The sequence below is a fragment of the Orcinus orca genome, chromosome 2 (genome assembly GCF_937001465.1).
Source record: "Orcinus orca chromosome 2, mOrcOrc1.1, whole genome shotgun sequence".
Lineage (NCBI taxonomy): Eukaryota > Metazoa > Chordata > Mammalia > Artiodactyla > Delphinidae > Orcinus > Orcinus orca.
This window is the reverse complement of record NC_064560.1, coordinates 127,125,359-127,140,637: the sequence shown is the minus strand read 5'-3', so window position 1 is coordinate 127,140,637 and position 15,279 is coordinate 127,125,359. Positions and strand designations below refer to the sequence as shown.

Below are 15,279 nucleotides of genomic sequence, written 5' to 3'. Positions count from 1 at the left end.
TGATGATGGGGGAATGTAGCTACCATGGCTATGTACCACAGGGGTAACTAACTTGCTCTGGCGGTCTGGAAAGGCTTCTCGGAGAGTGTTTAAATTGATGCTTGAAAGATGGGGAGAAGTTAACCAGGAGGGAAGGGGAAGCCAAGAGAGAGTTCCAAACCTAGGGAATAGCAAGCACAAAAGTCCAGAGGCAAGAGAGAGCACAGACAAGGTACAGTTCTACTGCAGAACCATTTGGGGAGGGGATGTTGCTGAGAGAAGAGGCTGGAGAGATAGACTCTGTAAAATACCTTAAAGAGTATAGACTTAGTTAAAGGACAGTGAGAAATCGCTGACAGGTTTTAAACAGGGAAATAAGATGATCAGTTTTGTGCTTTTGAAGAATCATTTGACCTCAGGTTTCAAGATGGATGGGAGGGAGAAAGCCTTGGCAGGGAGACTTTTGCAGTGGTCCAGGAGAGAAAAGATGATGACCTGATACATACATATATATATATAGTGGTGATGATGAGGGAAGGACAGATTTGAAAGATATTTTGGAAGCAGAGTTGATAGGACTTGCTGATAGGACTTGCTTGGATTTGAGGTTAAGGGAGGAGGACATAGGGTTGATGTTCAGGTTTCTGGCTTAAGTAGCTAAGTGGTTAATGATGCCGTTTACTCAGGAAATGCTGGAGGAGCCAGTTTTGGGAGGCAGGGAAGGTGAGGTCAGGGTGTTGTGTGCCTTTGAGACAACCAAGTGGAGATGCTATTCGTCAGCTGAGTTTTTAAGTCCAAGAATGTCTGGGCTAGAAATATGGATTTGGGAGTCACCTGTATATAGAGGCTACTTAAGGTCGTGGGAATGGAGAATAGGGCCTGTGGAGCTCCCAGCTCCAGTTCAGACTATGGAGTGGCTACCCAGAGGTCGTGAGCCCTACTGGAGCATGCGCTGTCAGCGCATCACACCCCCTTCACTTGCGTCTCCTTCCTGTTATCCCCCTGAAAACACAGGTTGTTGGTCGCAACTGTGCCCACTGCTGCCACTACCAACTCCTGGATGGGCCTCCTTTAACGGCATCTCAACTTTTCATAAGATTTACTCTCCCATTTTAACCCCAAAGGAGCAAAGTTCCCAAATGTTAGAGGATGTAAGTAATTGGAAGGAAGAATCCAGGTTCTCCTTCCCCATGTGGAAACAGGAAAGGAGGGAGAACGTTATGGTTGATTCTGAAGACAGCTCACAGCAGGCTCTGGATGCAACCTGATAGCCCCCCTTGGTTACTAATGCTTTCAGTCCTCCCTGCTTCCAGTCTGAGAGTAAACTCTCCTCTGGATCAGAGAAAAGCTGTAGGCCTGACCTGGGAAACAGAGAGGCTGATTCTCAGGAGAGATGAGGTCAGGGAGACAATGCAACTAGGACAGAGAAGCCAAATAGTTTGTGCCAAATTAATTTCCCCAAAGATATTAACCTTCTTTCCTCCCCCATTCCCTAAGGCTACACTAAAATTATAAAAGGTGTTCAAAATGTTGAGATGAAAATAATATGCATGATTTGTTTGCATATAATTTTCATACGAATTTACTATCTAAATACGAAGGAGTCATTTCCTTCTCCATTCCCCTCTCCCTCGCCATGTGCTAGTCTGGGCAAAATCAGTTGGCTGATACTTAATTAGGCATGTTCAGCTTCCGCCATGGCTTCCTCTTTTCCTTATTCTTGATCCTCCTAGTATGGCCAAGATCAGCCTCTTTTCCTTTTCCACCTTGATCATTTTCACTTGCTATGTCCTCTCAATGACATTTTCTTTTTCTCCCTTTTAAGTTAGTACTTATTCTTTATCACCAACTACTGTGGGCCAAGCAAGGGCGAGGCGTTCGCTAGCTCTAAAACCGGGCCTTCTATCCCCAGTCACCTGAAATATTTGCTAAAAATCTCATTTCCCAACACCAGGGGGTGTCTATCCATCCCTCTATCTGTCCTACCCTGAAGGTAGAGATTAGTCCCAAGCCTCTTCCTCTCTCCTTTTACATACACACGAAAGCTCCCTCCCTCCCGTTACAGAGTTTTGGGTTCAGAAAGTTGTCTTTTTATTGCAGCTTATCTGTTTGTCTCTCATTCTCTCTGGACCTGAACAAATTTGTCTTTCTCTTGGTCTGTTCACCCTTCCGTCTCCGCACCACCCACGATCCCATTTGGTCCGGCTCTCCTTTCTTTCCATACCTGTCTTCCACCACCTCTCTATAAGGGCTTCCTCGCCTTTCTGGGCTCTTATGCGTCTCTGAACCTCTTTATGTATCTACCTTTCTTCTCTCTCCCTGTCTCACTACTTCTGTATCAGTCCCTTCTCATCTCTCCCACAGTCCCCACACTAGGAACAAAGTCACGATGTTTGCGCAGAACATGCCTCGCGTCGCCCCTTTCTGAACCGCGACATTCCACCGTGCCCCTCCGCGCATTCCAACTGCAAACAAAGAGTTCCCCTCCCCCTCCCCCACTTTTTCATGTCCCAATTCTTGAGTGATGTAGTAGCAACTGTCCAAACTGCCCCTCGCCCTCCTTTCGCCACCAGTCGGCGGATCTCCAGCTACAGGACACTTAGCACCAACACCCGCCACCCCCCCTTTCCGGCGCACCAGATTCCTGCGCCGACACCCCCGTTCGTCTCGCACACGGCGCTCCGCCCCTCCAGGAAAGTAGATCCGGCCAGGCAGACAAAAGTTTGGGAGAGAAGTTGGGTCGGTGCTGAGTGTGTGAGCGAGGGGGGCGGGGGCCTGGGAGAGTGGGGCTGCCGGGCGAGTCGACGCGTGAACAGATAGACCTGCGGACCGGACAGCCGCGGCCGTAGGCACTTCTAGCCCCGCTTAACCCCTGATGCGCGGGGGGACGCAACCCCTCTCGCTGGGGGATGCTGCGGGATTCTTGGCGCCGGGCATCCGGGGCGCCCGCTAAACCCCTGTGCCTATCCTGTGCCCCTGGGGAAGCGAAGTCCGGCCGCAGGGAAAGAGAAGCGGCCGCCGAGACGCTGCAGGGTGCCGGGCGGGGAGGGGGCTGGAGGCCCCAGGCCCGAGGGCATGGAGCGGTTAGGGGAGAAAGCCAGTCGCCTGCTGGAGAAGTTAAGACTCTCGGACTCCGGCAGCGCCAAGTTCGGCCGCAGAAAGGGTGAATCTAGCAGGTCTGGGTCTGATGGGACCCCCGGGCCGGGCAAGGGGCGCCTGAGTGGGTTGGGGGGACCTAGGAAATCAGGGCCCCGTGGAGCTACTGGGGGACCTGGGGATGAGCCGTTGGAGCCAGCCCGGGAGCAAGGCCCCCTGGACGCTGAGCGGAACCCTCGCGGCTCCTTTGAGGCGCCGCGCTACGAAGGCTCCTTTCCCGGGGGGCCGCCTCCCACCCGGGCCTTGCCTCTACCTCAGTCATTGCCCCCCGACTTTCGGCTGGAGACGGCCCCAGCCCTAAGCCCCCGCTCCAGTTTCGCCAGTAGCTCAGCCAGCGACGCGAGCAAGCCGTCCAGCCCCCGGGGCAGTCTGCTGCTGGATGGGGCGGGGGCTGGTGGAGCCGGAGGTAGCCGACCCTGCAGCAACCGTACCAGCGGCATCAGCATGGGCTACGACCAGCGCCACGGCAGCCCCCTGCCCGCCGGGCCATGCCTGTTTGGCCCACCTCTGGCCGGGGTTCCGGCGGGCTATTCCTCTGGAGGGGTGCCGTCCGCCTACCCCGAGCTCCACGCTGCCCTGGACCGACTGTGCGCTCATCGGCCCGCGGGGTTCGGCTGCCAGGAAAGCCGCCACTCGTATCCCCCAGCCCTGGGCAGCCCGGGAGCTCTAGCCGGGGCCGGAGTGGGAGCGGCAGGGCCCTTGGAGAGACGAGGGGCGCAACCCGGACGACACTCGGTGACTGGCTATGGGGACTGCGCCGCGGGCGCCCGATACCAAGATGAACTAACAGCGTTGCTGCGGCTGACGGTGGGCACAGGTGGGCGAGAAGCCGGCGCCCGCGGAGAACCCTCGGGGATTGAGCCGTCAGGTCTCGAGGAGCCGCCAGGTGCGTTCGTTCCAGAGGCCGCCCGGGCCCGGATGCGGGAGCCGGAGTCCAGAGAGGACTACTTTGGTGAGTGAGAGAAGTGGTTAGGGACGGGAAGAGACCCGTCACCGCATTCGGTTCCCCACTGCCCCGACGGCGGGCGCTGGGAAGTCGGAGGCAGAGACGCGGGGCTAGGAAAGAGGCAAGAGGAATTTCCCCTTCCCACTGGGTTTCAAATGGACCACGGGCACCTTATTCCTGCTAAATTCAACCCCCCTGATGATCTCGTGAATCCCAGTTCCTCAGCTTTAGATCCTGGGTTTTTCGCGGTAGGAGGCCTTGTTGAGGGTAACCAAGTGGGGCTGGGAGAGCATCCCCCCATCTTGCTCCCCCCTCGGCGGCGTTGCCCCTGCAGGCTCCTGCGCGCCGCGCCCCCAGCCGGGCCCAGGCTCCGCCCGCAGGAATTTGGGGAATGCGCGGGTGGGGGGGCGGGGCGGGTGGGCCGCGTGCGTGCCGGCTCCTGCCCGGGCGCTCCAGGTGCCCGCGGGCGGGGCCGGTCGCGCGGCACTGGGCTGAGGTGGGGTGCAGGGGGTGGGGGAGCTGCTTCCTAACACGCGCGGAGCTGTGGCCGCGGTCGGGGAAATGAGCCCGGGGGGGGGGGGGAGGAAGAAAGCCCTGGGACGGAAAGCAGAGACCCTACTGCCGTCTGGCCCCAGTCCTGCTGGCTCCGTGCGTGGGTGGGCATTTAAGCCGATACCCGGTGGTGTCAGCTTCTGTTTTCCCCATCCTCCGGAAGTCAGGGCAGAAGCCTTGACCACCGGGACCACATCACCCCTGGATGGATGGCGACCGTGTATAGCTGCCAGAAATAACCCGGGCTTCAGTTCTGGCCGTAACCTGCTCAGAATTCAGGCACGAAGTAGCCCCTTATTTCCTGCTGCTAAAGAAACCTGGTCGCCGCCTCTCTCCCGGACGCAGTTACCTTCAGGAAGTGTTAATTGATTATATGTCTCGGCTATTGGGGGGGGGGATATTGGTGTCTTGAACGATCTTTTAGTCAAGACCCACAGGCACCACTTCACTGTATAAAACAATGCTAATCTGATTGTGATAGGAAGTACAGAAAGAGGTGGAGGGCCTGCTCCTAGGTCTGTGAGCCCCTTCAGTGTTCCCAGCATCTTCTCACCTTTCTCACCATCCATGTTCCTGCCCCAGACCCCATGCTCTAGAACACTGTGGCTAGAAATGTAAATAGAGAGAGGAACCCAGCCAGGGAAGGAAGGTAAGGGAGGAGGTTCAGAGGTAGCAGGGCTGCAGGCTAGTTCAACTCCAACCTTCCCCCATTTCCCCCCCACCCCGCCCCCACCTGAATGAGGAAAACCCAGAGCAGATGATGCTTTGGTCACGGGAGACTAAGTGACAGGATCCTTTTAGCAGTTTCCTTTCGAGGCTGGGGAGAAGTGGTTGATGGGTGGAGAGAAGTCTCCTTGGCTAAGCCATCAGAACCAGAAGGAAGGAAGGAGCTGGGAGAGAGTGCAGTAATATGGCAGGAAGAACCTAGGAGTGGATATGCTGGGTTAGAGGAGGTGAGGCAGACATGCCTGAGCAGTTGGCTCGTGTCTTCCCGTAATGTCCAAGGCTTCCCAAAGAAATGGCTCTGACAGGGCCCCCTGGCATGGCAATCTTGGGGCAGAGCTCCCCTCCCCTGGGGAAGCCTTGGACCCCGGTGAGGGGGAGGGCTGCTTCTCTCCCTAGGGGTCAGTTTGCCTCCTCTGACAGAACCCCCAGCCTGACTGTACCCTCCTACTCCTGCCCCTAGTAGGGGCCCTCTTCCTTGGCTACAGCCTTGCCCAGCTGCCAGAGGGTGGGAGCAGGACAGGCCTGGGCCCATCAGTCGCTGCAGCTGCTGCACGGGCTCCCAAGCCCCTGGGCAAAGACTGGATGGGCCCCAACAGGCAAGGAGTGTGGCAGTGTGCCGAGGGGGAGAGGTGGGGCGGGGTGAGGCGGGCCCGTTGGGATCTGTTCCCCAAAGACAGGCCCTAGCCCTCACTCATGGGCCTGGAATTGGGGAGTGGAAGGAGGGAAGAACACACCCAGGAAACGGGGGTGCCAGAGCCAGGTGTTATGTATTTTAGAGGAGATGTCAGGGAAGAGCAGTTTGGCTCTGTTCCTCCTATGATAGAAGATGACAGGGAGACATGAGGGGTTCTGCCTCCCTTCCCCCCTTCCTCTGCAACCCTCAATCCTTGGAACACACCCTGCATTCTCAGCAGCCACCTCCCCAGAGGAGTCACACTCACATGGTCCCCTCTGCACAGGGCCCTCTGCTGAGCCAGATCCTTCTTTCCATCTTTGGAAGCCTAGAGGTACAGAGCAGAAGTCATTCTGGGGCTTCCCTGGTGGCGCAGTGGTTGAGAGTCCGCCTGCCGATGCAGGGGACACGGGTTCGTGCCCCGGTCTGGGAAGATCCCGTGTGCCGCGGAGCGGCTGGGCCCATGAGCCATGGCCGCTGGGCCTGCGCGTCCGGAGCCTGTGCTCCACAGCAGGAGGGGCAAAAACAAGAAGTCATTCCATAGCCGAATGGCAGTTAGTTTGACAGATGGAGAAGCTGAGGTCCTGGAGAGGCTTTCTGCACCTGGCGTGCTTTCACTAGGAAGCTTTTTTCAGTCTGCTGCTGGGCCCTTATGGACTCACATCTCTGACTGTCTCACACAGTGCCACGGTGATCATATCTTGCCTGATTAGTCTTTTCTCCCCAACAGAAACCGAGCATCTGAAGTCCAGGGACCCTATCTTTGAGTTTCTCCAATTTTCCACAGTATTGGGCACAATGTTGTTGCGAGGCACTAAATAGATGTTCAGAAAATGTCTGTTGATTAATCAGTGAACAAGAATAAGTCTGCCCAGCCAAAACCTTGCTGCATCCCATTAACTCTCTCTTCCCAAAAGGGAGCCTGTCAAAAGGAGGCTGTGACTGGTGGTCCTTTGCCATCAGGAAAGATGAGGAATCCCTGGTTTTGAGCTGGGGGAGTGCGCCATGATGCTGACAACTTCTTCTCTCCTCTCAGGCACCTGTATCAAGTGCAACAAAGGCATCTATGGGCAGAGCAACGCCTGCCAGGCCCTGGACAGCCTCTACCATACCCAGTGCTTTGTCTGCTGCTCCTGTGGTGAGTGCAGCCCCCAGACCTTCTGGACCAGGGCCTGAGGCCTCAAGCACTCCCCGCACATACACACTCACAAGTGCCTAGGGAAAGCAGGGCTTGTGCCTCTCCATTTGCTGGTCTGGCCCCCACCTTCTCTCTTGCTTCCCTTCTCTGTGCTCTACCTGGCTCTCTCCCGCCCGCCCCCATGTTGGCGCCCCTTGCTGAGGTCAGCCCTCCCTCTGCTGAGCCTCTTTCCTCCGCTCTATTCCTCCCTCTTTCTTCTGCCTTCCTGCTTGCCCAGCCTGGACTCCCTCCCAGCCCTCCGGCCTCTCCTTGGAGGGGCTTGGTCTTGGGCAGCATACTTGAGTTGCCTGGGGCGACAGTGAAAGACTGGAATGTGGGAAGGGTGGGGTGGGCTGAGGGAGCGGGGAGCTGTGGGGGAGTGGAGAGGGGGGTTTTCTCTCGGCTGGTCAGAGTTCAGCCACCTCGCTGGAGTGCAGGCCACCGGGCCATGCCAAGCTGATGACATCACGCTCCAGGAATGCCCGCTGCTGTTAGCTCAGGAGGCCCGCCAGGAGCAGGGGGTGCTCCCAGCGGCCTCAACTCCCCAGCCTTTCCCTCACCTCCCTCATTACCCGGCCCCCCTGCTTACCCACTCTGATTCCTTTGCTGGACCTTTAATTTCCTATCTCTGCCTGTCTGGCTCCAGCCTCTCCCATCCCCTGCCTGGCTCCCTTTAGGTTCATCTATCTATTTGTCCTTCTGTTTATAGAGCCTCTTCTGGGAATGTCTCTTTCCCTCTCTCTACTCCCTTGTGTCTCATAAGTTTCTAAGTCAACTTTTCTAAACCACTGGACAGAGCTGGCAGTGGAGATTTTGATGAGAAGAGGGCAGAGGTGGGAAACTTGCCCATTCTCCACCCTTGTCTCATTCCTCCTCATACCTGATAATTTAGACACCCTGGAGCAGTTCCTGGGTGTTGGTTTCATGGGGAGCGGTCCTGCCTTGTCTGCTTGCAGAAGATCCTGGGCTGCTTCTGACCCCGGAGACTCTGGGTCCCTCTAAGCTTGGGGAAGCAGCCTAGTGCAGCAGGAAAGGGGACCAACTTTGCTCTCAAACAAAGCACTTTGTCCCCAACAGTAGTCCCAGTATGTCCTGACCTCCATGGAGCCTATCCCTGGGAGACAGACAGGGCTAGGAGAATAGGAGAGCTGTGCAGAAGCTCCTGGGTTGAAAGGTCCCAGAGAGCAAAGTCCACGACAGTGTGATTGTCTCTGAGCGCATTGTAGGCCCCGTGTTCAGAGCCCCTTGACCTTGTCCCCCAGCCTGTGGTTGGCTTTGCTTTCCCAGGTGGCTCCCCGAGCAAGCACAGGCACTGGAGAAGGCGGCACCCCTTTAAAGCAGGGCCACAGAAAACTGTTGAGGGGGGCAGGAGCTGGAGAAGCAGCAAGCGAAGGAGTGGGGATTGGCAGGAGTGAGACCAAACAAATTGGAATTGCATCAGATGGGGTATTTGTGTGGGGAGACGGGACAGACAGCAGTTAGGAGGACAAGCTCTGAAATCCAGATTTAAACGCATCATGAAACACCGGAGAGCAGTTACCCCGTGGCGGGGACGCCCTGTGCCTGGACCCTGGGAGAGGCTCCAGCCCCTTGTCTACTGCTTCTAGGGCGAACTTTGCGCTGCAAGGCTTTCTACAGCGTCAACGGCTCTGTGTACTGTGAGGAAGATTATCTGGTGAGTGAGGGGTCCCCTGGGCCTGGAATTGGCTCCCACCCCTTTCTCTGTGGCCCATCAGGTCATTCTCGGCCCGTAACATCCTCCCTTGGTCTTCTCCTCCTAGTTTTCAGGGTTTCAGGAGGCAGCTGAGAAATGCTGTGTCTGTGGTCACTTGATTTTGGAGAAGGTAAGCACAGTGTCTTCAGCTGAGACTGTGAAGCTGAGGGGCCGAGGGGTGGAATCAGGAACTAAATGGATACTGAGAAAAGGTGGGGGGAGGAAACCTATCAGCAACTACTTGGCGTCCCATTCTTCCCCAGAACCGCTGTTTACAGTGGCTTCTCTTTGCCTATGGGATCAAGTCTGGACTCCTCCGCCTGCCACCCCAGGCTCCCGTGATCTCTAACTCCCTAACTCTGCAGGCACAACCCGGCCCTCCACCTGAGCCAGGAGTGTGGGGTCCTGAGGCTTAATCCCCTTTCTGCTACTGGCTGGGATCAGTTGAAGCTCAGTTTTCTTTTCTGTAAAGAGGAGTTGGGTTGAATCAGTGGTTCACAGCCCTGGCAGCCTAGCAGATCACCTGGGAAGAAGTAAAGAAAATATCAATGCTGGGTCATCACCAGAGACTGTGGTGAATACTTCTGGGTGGGACCCAGGCATTGATGGGCTTAAAAACCTCCCGGGGTGACCCTGATATGCAGCCAAGTCTGAGAAACACTGGCCTGGATGCTCCCTAAGACCTTTATCAGGGTTTCTGCCTCCATTTTAAGACTCCTTGGTCATCCCAGATTACACAGCATTGTTCTAGGACGAGAGCAGGGGCTCAGATGAGGTTAGTGGGAGCAGCAGGGAACGTCATCGGTAGCTGGAAAGCAGAGACTGATTCTCCTCCCGCCCCACGAGCCAGATCCTCCAGGCAATGGGAAAGTCCTATCACCCAGGCTGCTTCCGATGCATCGTTTGCAACAAGTGCCTGGACGGCATCCCCTTCACTGTGGACTTCTCCAACCAGGTGTACTGTGTCACCGACTACCACAAGTGAGTCCCCCGCCCGGGGTGTGGTGTGGACCTGGGCTCAGGGATTCCCCCGCCTCAGCTCCCCTCTGTCCTCTCTCTTTCAGGAATTACGCTCCTAAGTGTGCGGCCTGTGGCCAACCCATCCTCCCCTCAGAGGTCAGTATGTCTGTGTTCTCCTGCAGGGCAGCCAGTGCTGCTGCCTCTGGGGAGGGACTGGGGACATGCCGCCTGGCCTCCCCTGGGAGGCAGCGGTGCTGAGGAATGTACTCTGCGAAGATTCCCGTGTGACTCTGCTCTCTGGGTCATCACCCTGACCCCAACATCCGGGCCTGGACTTGTCTGACAGCCTTGCTGGACCCAGGCTCCATCTCTTTTCTCCCAGTCCAGAGAAGGAGACTTTCTCTGAAGTCAAGGTCACCAGCCCCCAGATGTAGGGGCTGGAAAAAGGTGGGAAGAATCCTCAGGGCTGGTAGGAAGGGGTCAGAAATGGTTTATGCTGTGTGTGCCAAGGGAGAGAAGCCAAAAGCCCACGAGGAAGCAGGCCCTGTTGGGTCTCCCCGTCCCCGGCTTAGCTTACTTTATTGATGCAGCCTGCCTCTTTCCTTTCCCTCCGTAAGGCCTGAGCCCCTGGACAGAGGGGAGGCTCCACGAGGGGACACGCCTTCCTGGAGGCCAACGAAGGAGAGGGGGGACGTTCCCGCAGGGTCTGCAGAGGCCACCTCAAAGCTGCAGACTGTGGCAGAGAGGCTCTGGAGGCCTCTGTGTGAACCTCCCGTTGGAAGGGGGGCTGGTGGGGGAGGGGAGAGTTGGAGTTATCGTGCTGCTCTCATGCCCATGGGGGTGTGCATTATTTCAGGGCTGTGAGGACATTGTGAGGGTGATATCCATGGACCGAGATTATCACTTTGAGTGCTACCACTGTGAGGTGAGTGTTGGGCGCCTGGGCTCCCAGAGGAGAGCTAGAAGGGGGCTGGGGGAGTGAAGTCCTAGAACTGCCACAGTCTGTAGGAGAGGTCTAGGATACGGGAAACCAGGAAGGTGCTCTGACCCATCTCCAGTCTCTTTCGCGTCCTTCAGCCACTCTCTGGGTGTGGTCGTTTAGTCCTTTCTAAATCTGGCTTCCCCAGAGTCAAGACTCCCAAAACTAGGGACTCCTGGTAACAGCTGGAAATGGGAGCCTGTCTCATTATTTCTGCTGTAGCAGCGACACCTGGCGTCCAGCTGAGGTATTTTCTCAGGTTTCTCTTCTGGGAGTTCATCCCCCTCCAACCCCGCCCCCTTTTTCCCAGTCACTGGGAGTCTAGTGCCCAGCAGGGCCGACTTCCACGATGTCCCTGGTTCCTGGGCTGAGGTAAACTAGGTGTCCTTCTTCCCTAGGACTGCCGGATGCAGCTGAGTGACGAGGAAGGCTGCTGCTGCTTCCCTCTGGATGGGCACTTGCTCTGCCACGGCTGTCACATGCAGCGGCTCAATGCCCGACAGCCCCCTGCCAATTATTGGGTCGGCCAAAAAGTTCCTTCGGTTTTTAAGTAAAAATAAGAGACACATTTTTCATTTTCACCAAGAACTTTATTGGACAGTGTAATCACTGTTTTGTTCCACTACCTTCTACCATTTTTCAGGCAACTTCATAATTCCATCTTCCCAAAACTTTTTATCTTTTTGAGCAAAGAACTGTTCCAGGTGCCTTTTACAGTCTTCCAGGGAATTGAAATTTTTTCCATTAAGAGAATTTTGTAAAGACCGAAATGAATGGAAATCTGAAGGTGCATTGTCTGGTGAATACAGCGGATGAATCAGAACTTCCCAGCCAAGCTGTAACAGTTTTTGCCAGGTCATCAAAGAAGCACGCGGTCTTGCGTTATCCTGATGGACAATTATGCATTTTCTGTTGACTAATTCCGGATGCTTTTCATCGAGTGCTGCTTTCAGTTGGTCTAATTGGGAGCAGTGCTTGTTGGAACTTATCATTTGGTTTTCTGGAAGGAGCTCGCAGTAAAGGACTCCCTTCCAATCCCACCATATACACAACATCACCTTCTTTGGATGAAGATCGGCCTTTGGTGTGGTTGGTGGTGTTCATTTTGCTTGCCCCACGATCTCTTCCATTCCACGTTATTATTGTACAGTATCCACTTTTCATCACCCGTCACAATTTGTTTCAAAAACGGAACGTTTTCGTTACATTTCAGTGGAGAATCGCATGCAGAACTATGTTCAAGAACATTTTTTTTTTCGCTTAACTTAGGTGGAACCCAAACATCAAAGCGATGAACATAACCAAGCTGGTACAAATGATTTTCAGCGCTTGATCTGGATATTTTGAGGATGTCAACTGTCTCCCTCGTTGATTGTTCTCAGTTAATGTCTTGATTTGATTGCTATCAACCAACTGGTCTACCCAACCGCGGAGCTTCATCCAACGAGAGATCTCCAGCATGAAACTTTGCAAACCACTTTTGACACGTTCGATCAGTCACAGCACCTTCTCCATACAGTGCAAAAATCTTTTTTTGCGTTTCAGTTGTGTTTTTACCTTCCTTGAAATAATAAAGCATAATATGCCGAAAATGTTCCTTTTTTCTTCCACCTTCAATATTAAAATGGCTACACAAAAATACACCAATTTTTATAAGTTTTTTTTAAAATGCACACTGATGTGATAGCTGTCACAATACAATCTAACAAAATTGTTTCAAATGAAGTTAAAGACAACTAAGCACTACTAGAGCCATCTCATGGAAAACATCAAACGAACTTTTTGGCCAACCCAGTATATCTGAGATGCAGTCACTGCTGCTGCCGTCACCACCATTGACAAATTCCTCTGGCCAGTGGGCCCCTCTGAGGCCAGCCAAGAAAAAGAAGGCACTCTGTAGCCCTGACAGAAGAGTCCTCTAGGGAGGGCCCCAAGGGCCAGAGACCCAAAGATCAAGACATTCCAAATGGATTGTGGAGGAGGAGCCCTCCAGTTGCCATGATGTGGGTGACTGGCCTTTCCAGGTGTGCAGCCTGTGCTGTAGCACATAACAGGCACACACAGGCGGGTTCCAGTATTTTCTAAAGGTCTGATTCTAGTCTGTATCTCTAGTATACATTTGTGTGCACACACGGGCACACACACACAATCTCTCTCTCTCTCTCTCTCTCTCTCTCTCTCTCTCTCTCTCTCTCTCTCTCTCGTCAGGGGACTCTTACACTTGGTTCATTAGTAGTAGTTCAGCTCTCCAGACCTGCTGCCTCTCAGAGGAAACCAGAGTTATTTCCACCACAGCTCCCAAACTCTTGAGGTTCCAGGAGCCAGAGAGGCAAAACACTTTCACTTGGTTCTGATCAGTTTGGCTAGATCTCTTAAAACCAATCCACTAAAAACTTGTTTACTTAAAGTTCACTTGATGACCAGTTTGCCAAAAGCTGAGTTCCCTTTTGGGTATTTTTATAGCCATTTAGTTGTTCTGTTCGTTTTTGTCACGCTTGGGTATTTCAAGGATTTATATCTTTTCATCTAAGAGTACCCCTGAGTTATCAGCAGCATAAATTTATCAAATTTGCAGCACTTTGTAAATGACGAGATTGCTTCCTACCTTCATGGATATCTTTTTCTGTTACCTACTTTTCAAACTTTTTTAAAGTTTCCAGCAATAAATAGAATTGGTACAGACATTTTGTGTATCATTTTTTGTGTTTCTTAATCCAATATTCTTTTCCAAATTAGATGCTTTGAAAACTGTAACAGAGCTCAATATGATTTTGATGACTTGGTCTGTCTACTACATTCCTGCTGTTGAAAGGCCAATATAGTCTCAACAAATAAACAGGCATGTGGCATATTCAGTTGACTAACAAAGGTGTAACAGACAACAGCAATGAAAAGTGAAAGGGTGAATCTGCTAAACTTTTTGAAATGCTGCAGATTTGATAAATACTTATTTGAAACTGTCTCTAGGTGAATTGGTTTTAGGCAAATTAATCTGATAACCTTTGATCCTTAGTCTTTATTCTCCACCACTTAGAGTTTCATATTGGAAATGACTCTTGAAAACAGAAATTCCACATTTAGGGATGATTCTAAGATGACTTTGCCAGCCAACCTGGGAATTGCATAAAAGAGGCCTCTGAGTGAAAGTAAGAGATCAGATTCACACCATGGAGTGCCAGAGTGGGGGAAATGCACTTTTTTTTTTTGGCAGGGTAATGTTCTGAAACAAAATTACGTGTTCTACAGCTGGGATTGCTTCTTCTGAACTATTGTTATTAAATAAGTGAATACAAAGGCTCTGTGATGGGAAAATTTCTCACCAGGCTGCTCCAGGTCTGGGAAATGCAGACAAGCACGTGTAGCCTTACATCCATCCCTTCGGTTGTTTTACTCTTGGGGGTCTTGTCCACTCTGTCACTCTGACCCTTTGTTTCTTACAGTGGTTTTGGCCTCCCTCTACCACTGACTGGCTGATTCCTTCCTAGGTCTGTGCTCGTCTGTCCTCACCCTGAGGGGTCCCCAAGACTCTGTCCTTGCCACTAGGGCTACTTTCTCCCTCCTTCCTGAGGAAAAACAAGTGCTAATATCTGATGAAGACGGGCCCAGGGAAGGCAGGCCATGGCATAGGAGCAGCCCCAGCTGTCGCAAGGCATCATTGGCAAGTTCCAAGTGTACCCCACATCTCAAGAGTTTCCCTTCTTCCTGTTCACGGGGAGATTGTTCATCCTTAGCAGTTCTATTTACTATTTCCTGTTGGTATTGAAAGATTCATGGGATGCTGCCAAGGATACAGCAACAGGTGGACCTTGTTTGGCCAATTTGCCACCTGATTTTCATCAACAGCCAATAGGCCGGAGACAGCGAAAGGGGAAATGGAAGAATTATGGATCCGTTTTGTGTCTCTTTAGATGAGAGTCACGGACAGGGGTCAGGCTTTCACAGCAGACTTGAGCTATTTGCTCTGGCCAGCCCTGTTTGCCACAGGCCAGAATGGGGCTTGTGAATAAGCCGGCTGGTGCAGGTTCTCTGCCTTACTTCTTAGAGACTTGACTGCTTCCCCTTCCGCCTGGAGCTCTCAGGGCCACAGAAATGGTAAGACTCCGTTTATAATCAGGCTGGAGACCATCCTCAGTCAAGGAGGACATACGAGAAAGCTGTTTCAGGGCACAGAAAGCCATTTGGATGAGGTCCCTGAGACTGTACCTAGATGGAAGGGAATAAGAAGGGGGGAATAAAAAGAGACTAACAGGACTGCGAGAAAAGGATTGGGAAGAAGCAGTGAGTTGAAGCATTTTTGTTTCTTTTTTTTTCTTTTCTTAGAAGGACCCATACCCCAGAGCTGGCCTAGGGGCATTCAGAATCCTAAAGGCAAGACTCCACAAGAAGGACAAGGGTCCAACCAATCTCAATCCTCTCC

The 15,279-nt window shown here is 53.1% G+C and overlaps 1 protein-coding gene across 2 annotated transcripts; it reads left to right on the top strand.

Moving 5' to 3' along the window:
* The first annotated feature begins 2,685 nt into the window (after positions 1-2,685).
* On the top strand, positions 2,686-13,546 carry AJUBA (ajuba LIM protein). 2 transcript variants are annotated; one of them, XR_007475761.1, is made up of 9 exons: positions 2,686-4,087; positions 7,069-7,170; positions 8,817-8,884; positions 8,991-9,053; positions 9,774-9,904; positions 9,988-10,039; positions 10,740-10,808; positions 11,011-11,109; positions 11,261-11,399. XR_007475761.1 is itself a non-coding variant. In XM_033411638.2 (8 exons), exons 1-8 carry the CDS (start codon positions 3,055-3,057, stop codon positions 11,414-11,416), a joined length of 1,674 nt encoding a protein of 557 aa, XP_033267529.1. In that variant the 5' UTR covers positions 2,689-3,054; the 3' UTR covers positions 11,417-13,546. The 2 variants fall into 2 exon arrangements, 1 of the variants encoding a protein (XP_033267529.1); XM_033411638.2 differs by lacking the exon at positions 11,011-11,109 and having other exon boundaries at positions 2,689-4,087; positions 11,261-13,546.
* Positions 13,547-15,279: the final 1,733 nt, after the last annotated feature.